Source organism: Pelodiscus sinensis, chromosome 3, assembly GCF_049634645.1.
Source record: "Pelodiscus sinensis isolate JC-2024 chromosome 3, ASM4963464v1, whole genome shotgun sequence".
Lineage (NCBI taxonomy): Eukaryota > Metazoa > Chordata > Testudines > Trionychidae > Pelodiscus > Pelodiscus sinensis.
The window spans coordinates 64,064,028-64,081,558 of NC_134713.1; the positions used below are offsets into that span (position 1 = coordinate 64,064,028).

The window sequence follows — 17,531 nt, forward strand, 5'->3', positions numbered from 1 at the left end:
GATGGAGTAGCCACTACTTCCCTTGTGATTCTATTCAACACTCCAGTATTTAATTAGGAAATGATGCTTCCACCCCAACCTACAGGGTTTTCTGGTTTAGCTCCCGTTAGGGTGCCAGTCATAATAAGGACTCTTGTTTTACTGAGAGCACCAATTGGTTTTACACAGTCATCAAACAGCAGCCCATGACTTGTGGTCACTGATGAAGTGGCTTTGATTGGAATCATTGTCTCAAAAGGTGAAAGCCTGTGTGAGAGTTAAGGATGTTAAAATGCAATTATCTAGCTAATCATATAGTTGATATAATTCGTATTGATTATTCGATAAGCGCTGCTGTACAAAGCTGCAGCAGAGGCAGCTCCAGGGTCATCCATGCTGCTGCTCTGTATTTTAAATGTAGTAAATTTCCCCCCAACACTGGCTCCTGCTTCTCCCCTGCTTGCTGCCTCTCCCTGATAGAGGCAGCAAGAGGGACCGGGGGGGAGGGGAGGAGGAGGAGAGAGGGGCGGAAGTGACTAGTCAAGTGGCTACTCTATCCAATAAGCATTTGCTTATCGGATAGTCGACTCGTCACAAATATCCCTAATCTGAGTGTGGAAATATATTTCATGACAATGTGACAGCAAAGCCATTATGTGCTCACCTTTAGATAAGATCATTTAAAAGTTTTTAATGGCATCCACTCTATCCATTGTATTCATTATAGAGAAAAGCATTCAGGCGCATCTAAAACGTGTGTGTATGTGTCTCTCTCTTTGGTATAGTTTATAGAGCGACAAGGTGTTCTGAGTGATAAAAGTAAAATACTTCTCCTAATTTCCAAGTTTGCAATCGCCTCTTACCAATCGAGTGGCAGAGCCAAGGAGCATTTGAGTGACTTTAAGCAAGTCATTCAAAACTAGAGAACTTCTTCCAGTTGAGCAGGCTCTAGAACAGGGCTACTCAACTTTGAAAGCCCTGGGGGCCCCAATGACACTCACAGCACATGCCGAGAGCCGCAACTTAAGTGTGGTTGCAGATGCATCCAAATATATAAGCAGATAACTTCTTTCACATTGACAGGCATGAATACAAAGAGTAAGCCATGAGCTGTGGTGCCGGATCCAAACATGGCCAGTGTGAGCCAGTCAGCACCTCTCAGGCTCTGCCCACAACGCTAAGCAGCCAGCTCTTCCCACAATACCCCAGTGCTCCCAATACCTCCTCCCTGGAGGCTAGAAACACCAACGCCCTGTCTGTTCCAGCCAGCCCATCCGCTTGTGTCTTTCTATGCTCGCCCTGCCTGGGAGATGCCTCGCCTTTGTGGAGCATGTTCCCAGTGAAGACCATGTTCAAAGGCTCCCAACCCTGAGCCACGTGTTGAGCCCTACGTAAACCCAAACCACACTGCAGGCTGCAAACAAACAGGCCACGGGCCACTGCATGTTGAGTAGCCCTGCTCTAGTGCTCTTTTCAGATGCCTGTACAGTGTACCTCTGGGACTGACATTTTTACTCCGTATCTATAGGAAGTCATATGCATTCATATTCTGAGAGATACACTATACTTTTTATTACATCTCTCTCTCTCTCTGACCAAGACATTGATAACTGAGCAAATTGGTTTCTCTTTTGTTTTTTTAAACAAAAGAAATTCCAACCGTCCTGAATAAACAAAACTCTCATTGACATTTCAGTAGTGCTAGATTTGGCCTATAATTAGAAACCTTGATTCATTAATTTACAAACACTGGAATCTTTTTTCTAGGCTTGCTTCTCTTTTTAAAATACAATTCTATCTTCTGCTCTGATTCAAATAAAGATACGGAAAATTGATCAACGTGGAAGAACTAATTCAACAATGAAAAACATAAGATAAAGCACAGACCTTAGAATACTTTAACTCTCAACTAAAATACACATGTATTTTCCTAGCATATTTAAACCATTAAATAGAATTCCCCCTCCCCCATCCCCTCCAAATTCAAAGGTTTTGTCACATTCATGGTTGATATTAATTGCTCTCACCTAACGAGACTCTAGCAGGTACAGCTCTGCGATCAATCCAGAAGGACACCCATGACAGCATGACCATTAGAGTGGCAGGGAAATAGGTTTGGAGCAAGAAGAAGAAGATGTGGCGACGTAAAGTGAAATTTATATACAGTCTATTGTACCATCCTGTTGGGAAGAAAAAAGGTGCAATGAAGAACATCTTAATGACACATACAGAGCTGCTACATCTGTCAGCAAATCATATATTTCTTTTATAAGCATCAAATACCTATAATTGTGTAAATGGATGGGTGAGCATTCTGTATCCTACAGATCATTCACAGCATAGACTGTAATGATCTGTAATCCCAAAGTTGACAAGGGCAAAGGGAAAGACAGAAGGACTCTTATTCAAGTACACCTTAAAGAAATGTCATTTAAATTTCACCCAGCAAATGCTTGACATTGAACTTGTAAATATATGGCAATGAATCAAAAAGAATAATAAAACCATTTTAAAAAAGACTATAATACCAGTGCTACTGTAGAAAGCGAGTCTGGAGGTAGTATGAAACTTTTGTATCAAAAACTGAGACAAAGAAATCTTCTCATCCGTTTTCAGGGATTCGTTCCCATTTTTCCAGTATAGCATCAGATCTTCATCAGTGTAAGCATCTTCGGAGGGGGGGAAGGAAAAAAAAGAGACATAATGTGACTTTTCTTTAGGATATTTCATGTAAACAATCAGTATAAAAAGTAACTGTGTGTGGATAACGAACATATTAATGAGATTCACAGATGATTGCAAGGCCCCAGTCGTGCATTGGGATCTGCTTGGCATAGGGGTTCATGTTCCGTGGATTCTGATGTTGGATCAGGCTCTCAATTGGAGATTATCACAAATACTACTGGTGACAGACCAAGCCCACCAATATGAGGTGGGAGGCAAAGAGGTCAATTGCCCTAGGGCCTTAGTGATTCAAAAGAGCCTGGGGTTTCAGCCACCTGAGCCCTTTAAATGGCCACTTGAGCGCCACCATGGCACACTCTGGGTAGCTATAAGGGCTTCCTGGAGAAGGGAAGGCTATGGTGAAGCATGCTTCAGACAATGCTGAGAGCTGGTTGCCCCAAGCCCCTCCCCTTCTGCCCAAGGCCCCACTCTGACAGAGTGCAAAGCCAGACCCTCCACCACCTTGCCCAGGGACCTGGGAAGGCTGTTAGCCCTACTGGGACAGACTAAAAATGCAGAGTACCAGGGAAGTTGGAAGTATGGGTGGAAAATAACTCTGAACTCTGTTTGGAATAAATGCAGATGAATTTATATACAAAAAATAAACAAACACAGATACATCTTTAGCAGTAATAAAAATCCTGTTTATTTGGCAGTGGACAGTAGGATAACTAAGGATCTTGCCATATGTTGTACTGTAGCAGCCCAAAAAGCCAAACCAAAGATATCATTCCATGATCGACTTTGTACAGCACTGGTATATAATTAGAATGGTACATTTCTGATCACCACAATATCAGAAACATGTAGACAAATTGGTGGAGATTCAGAGATGAACACAAGAATTGATTAAAGGGATAGGAAGATTGGTTTATGAGGAAAGATTATAGGAAGTAATTATGGTTAATCTAGCCAAATTTAAGGGACGAATGAGAGAAAGCCATCTAAAATGTTACTTGTGAGACAGACCGGGTTTTGAACAGGCTCTGTCACCTCTCAGATGAGCACTCTAACCACCGAGCTATGGGATATTTTGATGTGGGGTTCTCTCAGTGTCATCTGTTGCACTCTGGTTAAATAATTTTAAAAAATTAATTGGAGCAGGTGGATCAGATCTTGGGTCTCCGACCTCACGGATGAGTGCTCTATTCACCACAACAAAGTCTGATGCAGAATTGTAAATCCCAGTGAATTTCTAGGAGCCTAAAAGTTTCTATGTGACTTTAACCCTTAAGCATGAAAGCACCTGGTGACTTCCATTAAGATGAACTAAATTACTCAAGTTGAATTCTGTGGCACTGCTCACATGCTTTAGTACTTGCAGGATCTGGCCTAATTTGTAAAGCATGTTAGAGTCATTGAAGATGAAAGGTGCATATATTGAAAAGAGTAGCAATTAACAACTGTCCTCCAAGATGGTTTCAAACATCATCTCCCAAACAGAGTAAACCAATACCATGGAAATTCTGAGTATTCCCTCCAAGGCAGACTCCAGCCTTATAATAATCAGTCCAAGGAGCAGGATCCTAGTTTGACTTTTGTTGCTTTTCTTTTGTGTTATCTACGAAAAATCTCTTGTGCTCTCTCATACACACAGGCTATATCTATACTGCACGCTCTTGCACAAATATTTCCCCCTGGAACCACTTCGGACAGGGCAAAAGGGCACCAGTCCCTTCCGCGGGTAGGTGCCAGAGCCCCGCTGAGACACGTGCTTAAAGGGATCTCCCTGGACAGCCGTTTCTCTGCTGCTCTGTGCTTTGGGACCTGTGGTAGGGACTGAAAGCTGTAGCAGTGCCTGTTGTGGTTGCCCTCAGCCTCTTTGGGCGCCACAGCTTTTGCCCTTGTGCCTTTGGGGACTTTTGCCTTCGTCCTCTTGTGCCATGGAGCCAGAGATGGCCCTGTGCCTGCTCTGGCCCACACGGCCATTTTGGAGTGTGTGCAGATGCTGCTCCATGCCGCCATGCTACTCCTGCAGGAGCTCGACACTGAGCTCCATCTGGACTCCCTCTCCCTGGATGCAGCAGCTTTGCTGTGGCATCCCTACCCTACCGTGGAGAGGCAATACTGGAGACTCGACACCAGTTCCAACTGATGGGACCGGTCTGGAGCACTGGAATGACCAGCAGTGGCTCCAAAACTTCAGGATGCGGAAGCAGACGTTCCTGGAGCTGAGTGCCTGGTTCACCCCTGAACTCCAGAGACAAGAAACCCAGCTGCAGCCCGCCATTCCCGTCAAAAAGAGGGCTGCCATCGCCAGTCTGAGGGGGGGCAGTAGGGGTGGGGGAAGCCCCATCACCCAAGGGGGTTGTGCCATCCCTCCCTCACATAGGCCTGCTGGCAGGGGGGACCTCTGGAGCGAGGGGGCCCTGGCGTGTTTGGGGACAGAGGCCATCAGAAGGAGATGGACACCCCCCAAGGGCCCATGCACGCACCGTCTCATTCTGCGTGTTCCCTGTGTTTCTGTGTGCCCTTCTGCAGGTTGTCCGAGACATCAACAACATCCTGCTCAAGAGGGTCATCTGCCTGTGCGACGCAGACACAACCATGGCGGGCTTTGCTACCCTGGGGTTCCTCAACTGCAGGGGAGCCATGGATGGGACCCACATCCCCATACGGGCACTGGAGCATCGAGCGGCCCACTTCATAAATAAGAAGAGCTACCATTCCATGGTGCTCCAGGCCCCTATGGACCACCATGGCCACTTCACAGACATTTATGTGGGGTGGTCAAGCAGAGCACATGACACCCTCCTCCTCTGAAACTCCAGCCTGTTTTTCAGGCTGGAAGCAGGCACTTTCTTTCCCCAGTGGGAACTAATGGTTGGGGATGTCCACATGCCACTTTGCGGGGGACGTAGCCTACTCCATGATGCCATGGCCGACGCGGCCATACACCAGATGCATGGACCCCAGCCAGGAACGATTCAACCTGCACCTGAACTGGGCCCGCAACCAAGTGGAGTGCGCCTTCAGCCAGCTGAAGGCAAGATTCCATTGTCTGCTCACCCATCTCGACACGGGCGAGCACAACATCCTGGAGATGGTCGCAGCGTGTTGTATGCTGCACAACATTGTGGAGCGGAAGGGGGGAGGCCTTCCCTTCCGGGGTGGATGGCAGGTGAGGGCTGGGCGTTCGAGGAGCCCCGAACAACCGCTATTGGGTGCGCCTCTGAGGTGCCCTCAGGGAGATGTTCTCCCAGGCCCCACAGTAGGTTGCCTCGGTCTTGCATCCACATCCCTCTACCATCCCCAACCCTTCCCTCCCATTCCAATAAACACAACTCTGCTTGTTCACCAAAAAATAAACTATTATTTACATTGGGATGAAGGGTGGGCAGTGGGAGGGGGCTCTGAACTGGGAGGGGGAATTAGTGCTGGGAGGGATGGCTCCTCCCAGCGCCTCCTCAGGTGCGGAGGCCTTGGCACCCTTCAGGCCAGGTTGGAGCAGGCAGCCCTGGGAGGTGGGCAGCATGGGGAACAGCAAGGGGGGGATTGGCACAGCAGGAGGAGCAACAGGAGAGGCAATGGGGGGCAGCAGGAAGGGGCATGGGCACGGCAAGAGGGGCAGCTGCGAGGGTGGCGGGGGGGGGAGGCAAGGCCATGCACATCCTGTCACACCACTGGAGGAACTGCCCCCATGCCTGCTGCCGCCACTCCAGGTCTGCCCGGATCTTTGTGTTAACCACCTCCTCCATCTGCTCCACAGTCTGCACATGCCACCAGAGGAGCTGGCCGCGCTGCCTGGCCCACCTAGCTGGTCCCTGCATCTTTGGTGCCAGCGGTGCGGGGCTGGATGGTCCCTCGCTCCCGGCTGGTCCCGCTGCAGAGAACACAGAAGACAGCAAGGCAGTTTGTCAGCCCCACCCACAGTGTCTCTGAGCCCCATGCCCTCCTCCATGACCCTAACGTAACACCACTAAATGTGGCCCAAGCCACAGAAGGACCAATTAAAAATCCTGGGATTGAAGTGATCCTCCATGGATTGTAACACTGGGGCACATCACTGTGAATAAAGACCCTTGTCTGTGTTCTAGCTACTTGGCATACTGTGTCTGTCTGTCTAGCACTGTGTACGCTCCCAAAGATAGAGCACATGGCTTCTAATCTTCTCCCTGCGAGCATATGCCATGATCCTGTAGTCATGTTTCAGTGCACATCCACTCTGCATTTGAGCAAGTGTGGCAGATGAGGTCTGGGTTTTCCCACTACTGTCATTGATTTCCTCGGAGTCAGAGACAGGGCTACTGGGAGCGTACTGTCCCTGCAGCAAGACTCAGTGGGCCAGAGGCCCAGGCTGCCCACTTCCCCTCCCCCCCATTCCTCAGACAAGTAGCCCAGGGAAGTGTGTGGATTCCCTCAGGGGCAGCAGAGGGGCTGGGAGCAGCCTGCGGGCTTCGTGGGGGCCGCACTCAAAGGGCTGGCTCACTGTGCTTTTCCCTGGAGCAGCTGCTGTGTCACATGGGCAGGCATGGCTGCGTACTGTCTGTGTGCGGCACCCTTCGGGATGTGTGGGGTCTGGCCTGCGCCCTTGGGGCTTGGCTGCTTCCAGCCAGCCTCCCATCTCCCTCCCCCAGGCAGGACGTGTGAGAGCAGCAGGGTCCCAGGCGTGTCCTGGAGCTGCCTGCCATGTCCGTGTGCCACAGAGTCAGGCTGCACGAGGTTGAACGTGCTGTGTACTGCTGCACAGCATGCAGCTGGGACTCCCCGAATGACACTCCCCCACCCCAAGGAACCCGCCTCCCCCGCCCTTGCGATTGACAACCGCTACGCTCACCAGAGGATCTATCGCCGGTCTCCAATGAGGCCCAGCTGCTGGGCACTGGCTCCAGGTGGAGGGTGACAGTGGCCAGGAAGTCCTCTCCCTCATCCTCGGAAGTGGTGGTCAGGTTGCCCTTCTCCTTCAGGTCAGGCGGCCTGACCACTGGGGTGCACAGGGCCACCATGGATGAGGGCCCTTCCACCGCCGTCTCCCCCAGGATGGCGTGCAAATGTTCATACTGGGGGCAAGTGTCAGCTCCTGTCCCCTCCCCCCACCCTCACTGGCCTTGATGTAGGCCAGGGGCAGCTCCTTGACTTTGGCCCGGACCTGTTCCAGGGTCCGGGCTGGGTGTCCCTGCTTGGCCAGTGCCTGGGCCATGCCTCCAAAGATGTTGGCATTCCAGTGCCAGGACCGCGGGTCTTGGAGGACTTCCTCCTGCCCCCACAGGTCCAGGAAAGCCTCCACCTCTGTCCCTGACCAGCATGGGGCGCGCCGATTTGTGCCCCTCCGGGCCTGCTGGGAGCCCTGGGGTGGCTCCTGGGATGGGGGTGCAGGCTCTTGGAGTGGCTCGGGGCAGACATGCCTGTGGAGATGCGACATACAGAGCTGCTGCCGCGTGGCATCTGCAGGGTGCCTGGCCCTTTAAGGGGAGGTCCAACAAGCAGGACGCAGTGAGCTGTGCGTGTGAGTACGGAGTGTCCAAGCAGTCACCCGTGTTTTTTCCTGGAGGCAAGTTCTTGCACTAAAACTCCCTGCAGCCCGTCCACACTTCCTTCTTGCACAAGAGCGCTTGCTCAAGTAGGCTTATTCCACATACAAAGTGTCAGAGGTCTTGCGCAAGAAGCCCTCTCTTCTGACACTTTACTGTACATTTTCTTGTGCAACACACGTGCAGTGTGGACGCGCCACAAGTTTTTGCACAAGAACAGTTGTTCTTGTGCAAGAAGCTTGCAGTGTAAACATAGCCACACACACACACACTCCTACCCCTCCCACTCTCCACAAATAAGGATCCAATCCAAAGCTCTTTGATTCACTGGAAAAACGTTCATTGACATCTACAGGCTTTGAGTCCAGCCCTAAAATATTATTTTTCTTTACCCTGAAGTATGTACAGCCCACCAGTGTGTACAATCAGCTACGGAGGACTTGCAACTAAGAGTGTCTATGTTACTTACAGCTTTCCAGCTCCAGAGAACAAGTCTGGGAGTCCAGGGGAAATCGACTGAAGTCCATGTTACACATTGCTGTCACTGTGATCCTAAAAATATAAACAGGAAAGGTCACTTCCTAGAAGAGATATTGATATTCCAGAGAAGGTAGGAGAAATGTGTCACTGGGCACAGAAAATATAAATTTAAATAAATAAAAATAATTTCCCAGATTTAAAATCAGAAATTATGCATAACATGGTAACATAAAAGAACTAAAACTTCCCAGTGAGTACTGAGGCCTTGGTTGGCTGTGCACAGGCCATGTGAAGGAGCAAATGTGGCTTATACCAAATCTGTGTACTCATGATTTCCATGATTTGTGGGGGAAAGTTTGGCATACTATTGCAATTCAAACAGCAAAAAAACAATAATAGTTTCAGTGTATTTGTTGAATCTCTTCCTCAGAGTAAAGCTGTTCACTTATTTAATAAATTATTTCACTGGGTTCCAAAGCATTATGCTTCCTTTATGTCCAGCCTGGTTAAAGCTTCGTCTCCCCATATTTTACCTTCTCTCGTCCTTTTTGTCATTACAACAAACCTGCCTGAGTTTCTCATGCATAAATCAGCAACATAAGCATGAGAAGTCCCTCAATGTATGTCTTGTTAGGAGAAAGCTGCTTTTCTTAGTGCTGGATCAATCTTGTTTAAATTGTGAGGGCCAATTATTATTGGTGGAGTGGAAGGCAGGGAGGGAAGGGCAGCTATTTTTCCAGTAGTCAGATTTGCCTCTGTTAAATTCACATCTGACCTAGGGATCTGAAACAATCCCGGCTTGAGTTTATAAATCTGAATCTAATCTGTCCTAATATTATGTAACAACTTTCCCAGAGAATCAAGAGGATATTTTCCTCCACACATATACATCCTACCTGCCTATCCACTCTCTGGCTCACCTCCTTGCAATCTGTTCACCCCCTCACCCCTTCCTGCCAAATTGCCTCCCTGTTCACCTCCTCACTCTGTTTGCCCACCCATCTGCTGCCTCACCTCCCCACCCACCTCCTCTTGACTTTATTGAAGTGCAGCCCCCTGCAAAGCCTGGGGCCTTGAGCACTCATCCGGATTCAACAAACCCTCAACTCTGGCTGACTGTTTCCCTGGTTCATTTTAGATGTTGGCAAAGAACCTTTCTGCTAATCAAAGGATTATGGGCCCAATTCTGCCTTGACCTACACTTCAATCACTTCAACTAAGTCACAGGAGTTGTATGGTTTAAAACCAGAGCAGAGCTTAGCCAAAGCCGATATCTGGAGCTCAGACTTCGGTCCAGCATGTTACCATGGCAACAATTTCTCATGGTTCTCTACAGTAATGTCCATCAAAATTAAATAAGATATAACTCTGTCACTACAATATTCCATTTTCCTTCCTAATTAATGTGGTTATTAACAATACATCAGTCAGAGAGAAACATTCAGTAATGGGCTCTTCCATCTAGCAGAGAAAGGTCTAATACTATCCTGTGACTGCAAGTTGAAGCTAGACAAAGACTAGAATTTTTATCTGTGTGAGTAATTAGCCATTAGAAGAATTTCACAGTTGTGGCAGATTCTCCAACAATGACAATTTTAAAATTAAGATTAATTTTTTTTTAGAATCTCTGCTCTAGGAATTATTTGGGAAAAATTCTATGACCTGTGTCATACAGGAAGTCAGACAAGGGGATGACAATGGAACCTTTTGGCCCTGGAATCTATCAATCTATACATTTGGCATAGACAGTGAGCTATATGAGCCTGAGGTGCTCAGGCACCATGAATATTCATGGATGGGCTCCAGCAGCGTTAACTGCATCACAGCCTGCATGTGACTTTGATGAATTCAGAAGCTGGCAGAAGCATAGCCTTTGCAGCATGGAGTTTGTTTATAAAGAGAAGTAACAGAGGTAGCCATGTTAGTGTAATCTTGGTAAAACAAAAAAACCAGTCATGTAGCACTTTAAAGACTAACAAGATGGTTTATTAGGTGAGGAGCTTTCATGGGGCAGACCCACTTCTTTAGATCATATTCTGAATGTGAATTGGCATGACCATTATATAACAGAGGGATACAATGAAAAAAGTAAACAAATTACACACTAATGAATCAGCTACATAGAACAGAAGATGGGGGGAGAGGAGACAAGGAAGGAGAAAAATTGCTTATTATAAGAGTCAATTAAGTGGCTAATCTGGAGTTACTATGAATATCAAAAGGTGGGGAGGCTGTCTTTGTAATGTGTAAGGTAATCATCATTCATATTAAGGCCCATTTGCAACGTGTTGAATTTTAACAAATAAATGTTCTGAAGTCTTCATCTGGAATCTGGTTTTAAAGTCTCTTTGTAGTAAGATTCATGTGGGAGGCAGCTCCAAAGCAAAGGGCAGGAGATACACAGCCTGCACTTGATAGCTTCTTGGCTAAACTAGTCAGGATCACCTGTCAGAGGCTCCAAAATCTAGATCAAGATCACGATCTACTGATTGGTGACCACTGCTTAAGCCTATGGTGAGACAAAACCTTTGCTTTGCAGCCATTTAGCTTGCTAACTTAGGTATTAGTTTGCATATTATCTTTCATTTTCCTTGTAAGCCATTCTGACTGTGTCTCATTACTAGTAATCACCTTAAATGTGTCTTTTTATCATTAATAAACATGTTTTATTGTTTTATCTAACTTCCCTCCCCCATTCATGTTTGCATTGAAATGATGGGTAACCTCCACTTGAGATAAGATTTCTGTTTATCATTTTCCACTGATAAAATAAGACTTTATATGAGCTTGCATTATCCAGTAGACAGCTGGGATGCAGAAGATGCACATTTCTGGGAGAAGGTCTGAGACTAGGAAGTTACTGGTGGCGCCCAGCACTGTATGTAATCCATGAATAGTTGGCTAAGGCATTCATGTAATTCAGCTGGGCATGAGTTTACATGCTAGAGGCTATGTGGGAGCGGGAGCAGGACCAGGAGTGGTTGTTTTCACAGCACAACAGTATAAATGGTACCGCAGGAGGGAGTTCTGAAGGGACACAGCTGTCCAACAGTTCAGATTATGCCCTAATGTCACAGTGGCAAAGTCCCAACTTCAGCAAATCTGACTCTTAAAGTTGGGCAAACAACAAATGACTCTGACTATTCACAGACCATGAGCTAGATTGTGTGGTTACCTCATACTATATAATACGTGACCATCTGGGAACACACGCAACATGATGTTGTCAGTGGTTGTGTCGTGAATGAATGATCTTTTGGAGTGCACAAAGAAGACATCTGGAACCCAGATCTTCTTCACCAGCCTGCCATCAAAGGTCATGCTCTTGTTAGTGATGCTAGGAAATGAGAGGCGCTCATCCTTCCAGTAGTGCCTTAAGTATAGTGTCAAGGTGAAGTCCTGCATCAAAAGAAAAGAGAACATGAAGGCCTCATTGTGATATGTTCTTTTCATACCCATGAAACATTAGAAAGGGAATTATCTCTTGTTATACTAATCTCTCTCTCTCAGCTTGAATCTCTTCTCTGCTAAGCCTGGTTATCTTCCTCAGACTAATTCTACAAAACAGTTTCCCACAGAAATGAAGCATTCTGGGAAAGTTCCACAGCCCAGACCATTTTAGTATGCTACAGTACAAGTATGTAACAGAGTAACATGAAGGTTTCAGTGCAATCCCATCAACTACTGCAGGATGTGAATACAATGCTAATATAAGTTGTAGCATGCATTCCTTAGAACAGTGGTCCCCAACATTTTGGGGCTGCTGGGCACCTGGGGCGGGGCCACTCACGCACCACGTGTACGGGGGCAGGGCCGCTCACAGGCCACAGGCCTGAGCCAAGCATGCGCCGCATGCCCGGGGCCAGCACCAGCATGTGCCACGACCCTGGGCAGGGACCGCCCAGGCGCCGTGTGCCCAGGGCCGGCACCGGCATGTGCCGCGCACCCAGGCAGGGACCGCCCAGGCGCCACATGCACAGGGCCAGCACCGGCATGCGCCACGACCCCGGCGTAGGGGCCGCCCATGCACCCAGGGCTGGCACCTGCCGCATGCCTGGGGGTGGGGCCAGCCCAGATTGCTCTGCAGGCGCACATAAATGGCCTGGTGGGCACCATGGCGCCCGTGGGCACCGCATTGGGGACCACTGCCTTAGAAGCTATAAGTCCATTGGAAACATTGAAATTCAACCTTCTAAGGAAAGCATGCATCTCTGTATTGATACAGGCTTTTGGGATCCTGACAGCATAACACTAGGTAAAAGATAATCATATACCCAGTCTGCTTGAAAAAACAAAATCTTGTTCAAGTTAGCTAAATGAGTCTGAGCACTGAGCAACTAAGAAACATCTGTTTCTGTCATTGATCCCCACCTGCCAGCTGCATCCTCCTAAACCGAATAACCACTTAACACTTAGAGATAAAATGTAATTATTTTTTATATTCCCCTGTCAGGGTGCATGCCCCCCACTGTGCCTCAGTGCCCCCTGACTGTCCTCATATAGCCCCTCTCAGGGCAAGTTACAGTCTGTATGGGTTGCTCATCATTGGGATTATCTCCACGGCCCTGCTTACCTAAGCCGTGCTGTGATCCGCATCCAAACCAGGGTTTTGTCTCCAGCCCCTAGCCAGGGGGACTCTTGGCTGGCCCTCTCCCAGCCCTTGCTGGCTATCCCCCAGCTTGTCTCCCTCCTGGGAACTCCTGCTTCCTCCGCAGTCAGCCCTTCACTGGCTCCCCCCTCTAAGCAAACTGTGCTTCTCTATATACCTGCCAGCTGGGCTCTCACTCACCCTAATGGTTTCAGCTGGCTTCTACAAGCCATTTGTGCTGCCCTAGATAGTTGCCAGCTGGGCTCTCCCTAGCCCAAACAGCTTCAGCTGGCCTCTGTTTCCAGCCCCAGCTCAGAGCCTGAGTCCTGGTCTTAAAGGGCCAGTGCAGGGCAGGCGCCCTGTCACATCCCCATTAAGCAATTGGTACAAAAATTGCATTCCTGGTCTGGAGTAAGAGCAGCACATACTGTTTTTCTTCCAAATGATCCTAAAGTAGTTAAACAATAAGAGAATGTTTGAAGGGACTCATTTTCCCCACACAAACAGTGTTGAGAATGGTATGGCCACTGGCTAATGTCATCTTGGACTCTTCCTACAAAGTTTTCATTTGGAAAGTGAAAGTTTTGAGTTTTTTAATGAAGCTGGTAGATTTCCACTTCATACAGTTAAATACAGTTCTTTGCAATGTGGCAAGTTTCAAACGGATAGCCATGTTAGTCTGTTTCAGCAAAAATGAGGAGTCCTGTGGCATTTTAAAGACTAACACATTTATTTGGCCATAAGCCCACTTTATCAGCTGCATGAAGTAGAAACTTCAGTTTGCCAGGTATCTATACATATATAAAGATTAGCATGTTACAATATTATGCAGAGGGCCAGTGCTAGCAAGGTCAATTCAATGAAGGTGGATGTCGCCCATTCCCAAAAATTGATGAGAAGTTGTCAATACCAAAAATGGAAATTTGCTTTTTGTAGTGAGGTAGCCACTCCCAGTCTCTATTCAAACCTAGTCTGATACTATCAAATTTGCATATGAATTCCAGCTCCGCAGTTTCCCTCGAAATCTATTTTTGAAGTTTTTTTACTCAAATATGGCAAAACTTTCAAACCTGTTACTGAGTGTCCAGGGAGCCTGAAGCACTCTCCTATTGGTTTTTGAATGTTAGCATTCTTTTCCCTACAAAGCAGTCAGATTATCAGAAACACAGTAATAGATAACAGTTGATGGATTAGAAGTATCGGATTAAAAGCACTGAGATCTAATCTGGTTGAGCAATCCCCCTGGTCCTGTGGCACTGCTAGTGAGCCAATCGAATCGATTGCAGCATCTTACTACCTGGGAAGAAAGGAGGCACCATCTGCAACTGTCAGAGGCAAAATGACCAGTGTAGGGGTGTAGATGGTTATTTTCCCCAGATTTAAAGGATTGTCTATCAGGACAGTATGCTAAGAAAGGTTCTTAAAAGGCTAAACTCATGGTGGCCTGGGGGCTATTCTCCTGCTATAGGATACAATTTCAGTGGGAATAACACATGTCCAATGGTTGAGGAACAAGGCCTCAGGCCCTCAGAAAGATGTAGCTCAAGGGAAAAGGGAGCACAAGTCACAGCTTCCTAAGGGGCAAAGATCTAAGTCAGTGGTCCCCAAATGTTTCTAATATACTTCCCTTCCCCTGGAGCCAGGGCAGGGACATGGCTCAGGCAGGGGAAGGTACAGATAGGAATAAGGGAGTCAGGGGAGGGCTGAAAATGGAGGCCATTTTCAGCTGTGGCCAGGGCGGGACTGAAAATGGAGCTAGGGCCAGCAGCTGTGATTGGGGTCAAAAGCGGAGCTGGATTATGTTCTCTCTGCCTCCTATGGGGATGGGTCAGTCCCCAGTCAACCCCCCCAAATGTTCCTCTGCACTCCCCAAAGGGGGCCCACCCCAAAGTTTGGGGACTCCTGATCTAAGTGAAAGCCTGAGGTTCTCTGAGTAAAGACTAGAGTGTTATTTATGAGCTACCTAGGGCATAATTTTTATATATTACCTTGAAACATTAGAGATCTGGTTCCTAGACACTAATTGCTTTCTGTGGGTTTTTTACCATGTTATCACCCACATCCCATAGAAAATCCCTGTTTCAATTAGGGATGTAAAATCCTGTTTAGTTAGTTAACCAGTTAAATGTCATGTTTAACTAGTTAACCCATTAAATGGGACCAGGCAAGAGGCTGCTCCAGCCTGGTTTGGCTGGAGCAGCACCCCTGCCCACTGCAGCCTGGCTGGAATGGTCCTCCTGCTACTGGCAGGGGTTGCTCTGGCTGGGCTGCAGCACCCTGCACCCACAGCAGGCCCCGCGGGACTGGAGCAACCTCTCGTCTGTGGCTCCAGTTAAATGTAATTGATAAGCATCACCTGGTAAGGCTGATGCTTACTGGTTAACCATTCACATCCCTATTTTCAATATCAATGCCCACAAGCCAAGTTCTTATAATAGGATCCAACTGTGGCTGGATTCAAATCAATACATTTTCCACTTCTCACTGCTAGAAGAAATTAAAAATTGTTTTGTAGCAGATAGGATACAAAGCAAGCTGTCCTTAGCAGTAAGATTAACAATGTAACCGCAACCTAAAGGGAGCAATTCTAACTTTAGGTGTGATCCTCAGTTTTTCAAAGGGAAAATAGCTTTTTTTCTCATCTTGTGATAATGCTCCGTTGTCCGGTAAAGGCAGAATGACGAGGACTACAGAACAGTAAGAATAACAGTTTGTATTAAAGACACACAGTGTGGAGTTTAGATGTTAGGAGACAAGCCTACCCGTAACCCTGCAGACTGTGTCTAGATACCACACCTCACGGTACGTAGGAGGAACAGCGAGGAAAGGAATGAAGGGAAAGGGGAAAAGAGAAGATTCCTTCTTTTCCCCTCCTTTCCCCATTACATTTCTTCTTCTCTCCAGTCTTTTTGCTCCATCCCATGATTTCAAATAGGCCCTCACATAGATTCTTAAGCAGGAGTCTGAGAGGATAGGTCTCTTATTGCAAGTAACACTGAAAAATATTGTTTGTTGATATCTGAATTTACATTTCTTCCCTTAAAAAAAACAATAAGAAAAAACTACTGCTGAATTTAGTGTTGTTGCTAAGACCTTTAATGACAGTATTGGGGGCTGAAATCTGGTTATCCAACCATAACAAATTCAGCATAGAAAGAGGCAGTCTACTCCAGAGATGAAAAATAGGAAGCAGCTTATTTTGATTTAAGATAAAATAATAGTTCTTCTAATGTTTCTCTCTGATTTATATATTTAAGAACAGATTTTCTGGTTCCATAATATTTTTTTTTTTAAAAAGTAAGGCTTCCATGATCCTCACAAGAGAGGCTTTAGAGTTACCTGAACCTAAGGAACATGAATTCTGCTACTGGGTACAATGAAATGAGCCTAGCAGGCAATTACAGGCAGTCCCCGGGTTACGTACAAGATAGGGACTGTAGGTTTGTTCTTAAGTTGAATTTGTATGTAAGTCAGAACTGGTACATATTGTAGGGGAAACTCCAGCCAAACATTTCTCCAGAGCTCAGTTTTATTCTCCCACACCTCATTTCCCTCAGTCCTTTATTCTCAAGCTGAGGTGTCTGCTGAGAAAAGCCGCTCTGCGTCTCCCTGGTCTGCTGGGGGGCGGGGGGGGGGGGGGAGAACGCTAGCTTCACGTCTCCCTGGTCTGCTGGGGGGAAGCAGCTAGTGCAGGGTTGCCTCACCCCGTTTGTAAGTAGGGATCTGATGTAAGTCGGATCCACGTAGCCCGGGGACTGCCTGTACTCATATTCCTAACTACTGTATATCAACCAAGATCTCACACATTTTCTTATCAAGGTCTTTGTTCCCTGGCAATTTTAATCAACTTTCTCTGAAGACCACACAATGACTCTTTGAACCATGTCTATCTTTATTAGGACTTGAATTCTGATAAAGGATCTTTAAAAAATGCTAAGAGTTGTTTTTACTGCTTTTTCCTTCATCTGACCAATAAACTGAAACCCAAATATGGGATTTATCTTGACTAGGGACTAATTACAGCTTAAAAGAATGTTACTTACCATATCAACCTCAGAAATACTGTCTAAGCTTTCAACCTGTACATCCACCCCAACAGGAATAGCAGGACCTGTGGTAGAATGAGATATAGACATTTATATACTATTCATTTATATTATCTGTCTTTAGTTACCTTTATAAAAATGGCATTCAAAACATTTTTGGACTGATGTAATTTCTGGTAACTGAAGAGACAACCAGAACAATAATACCAATATCTCTTTCCCTTTACAGGCCTCCAGCACTGA

At 46.8% G+C, this 17,531-nt stretch overlaps 1 protein-coding gene across 1 annotated transcript in view; it reads right to left on the minus strand.

Moving 5' to 3' along the window:
- The window catches only part of LOC102452429 (gamma-aminobutyric acid type A receptor subunit rho2), a 60,651-nt gene that overhangs the window by 10,186 nt on the left and 32,934 nt on the right, over positions 1 to 17,531 (minus strand). The window contains exons 3-7 of the mRNA XM_006133301.4: positions 17,286 to 17,353; positions 11,830 to 12,053; positions 8,644 to 8,726; positions 2,508 to 2,648; positions 2,007 to 2,159 (exon numbers count right to left, since the gene is read on the minus strand). Of these exons, the coding sequence (XP_006133363.3) occupies positions 2,007 to 2,159; positions 2,508 to 2,648; positions 8,644 to 8,726; positions 11,830 to 12,053; positions 17,286 to 17,353 (669 nt within the window). The remainder of the gene's footprint in view (positions 1 to 2,006; positions 2,160 to 2,507; positions 2,649 to 8,643; positions 8,727 to 11,829; positions 12,054 to 17,285; positions 17,354 to 17,531) is intronic.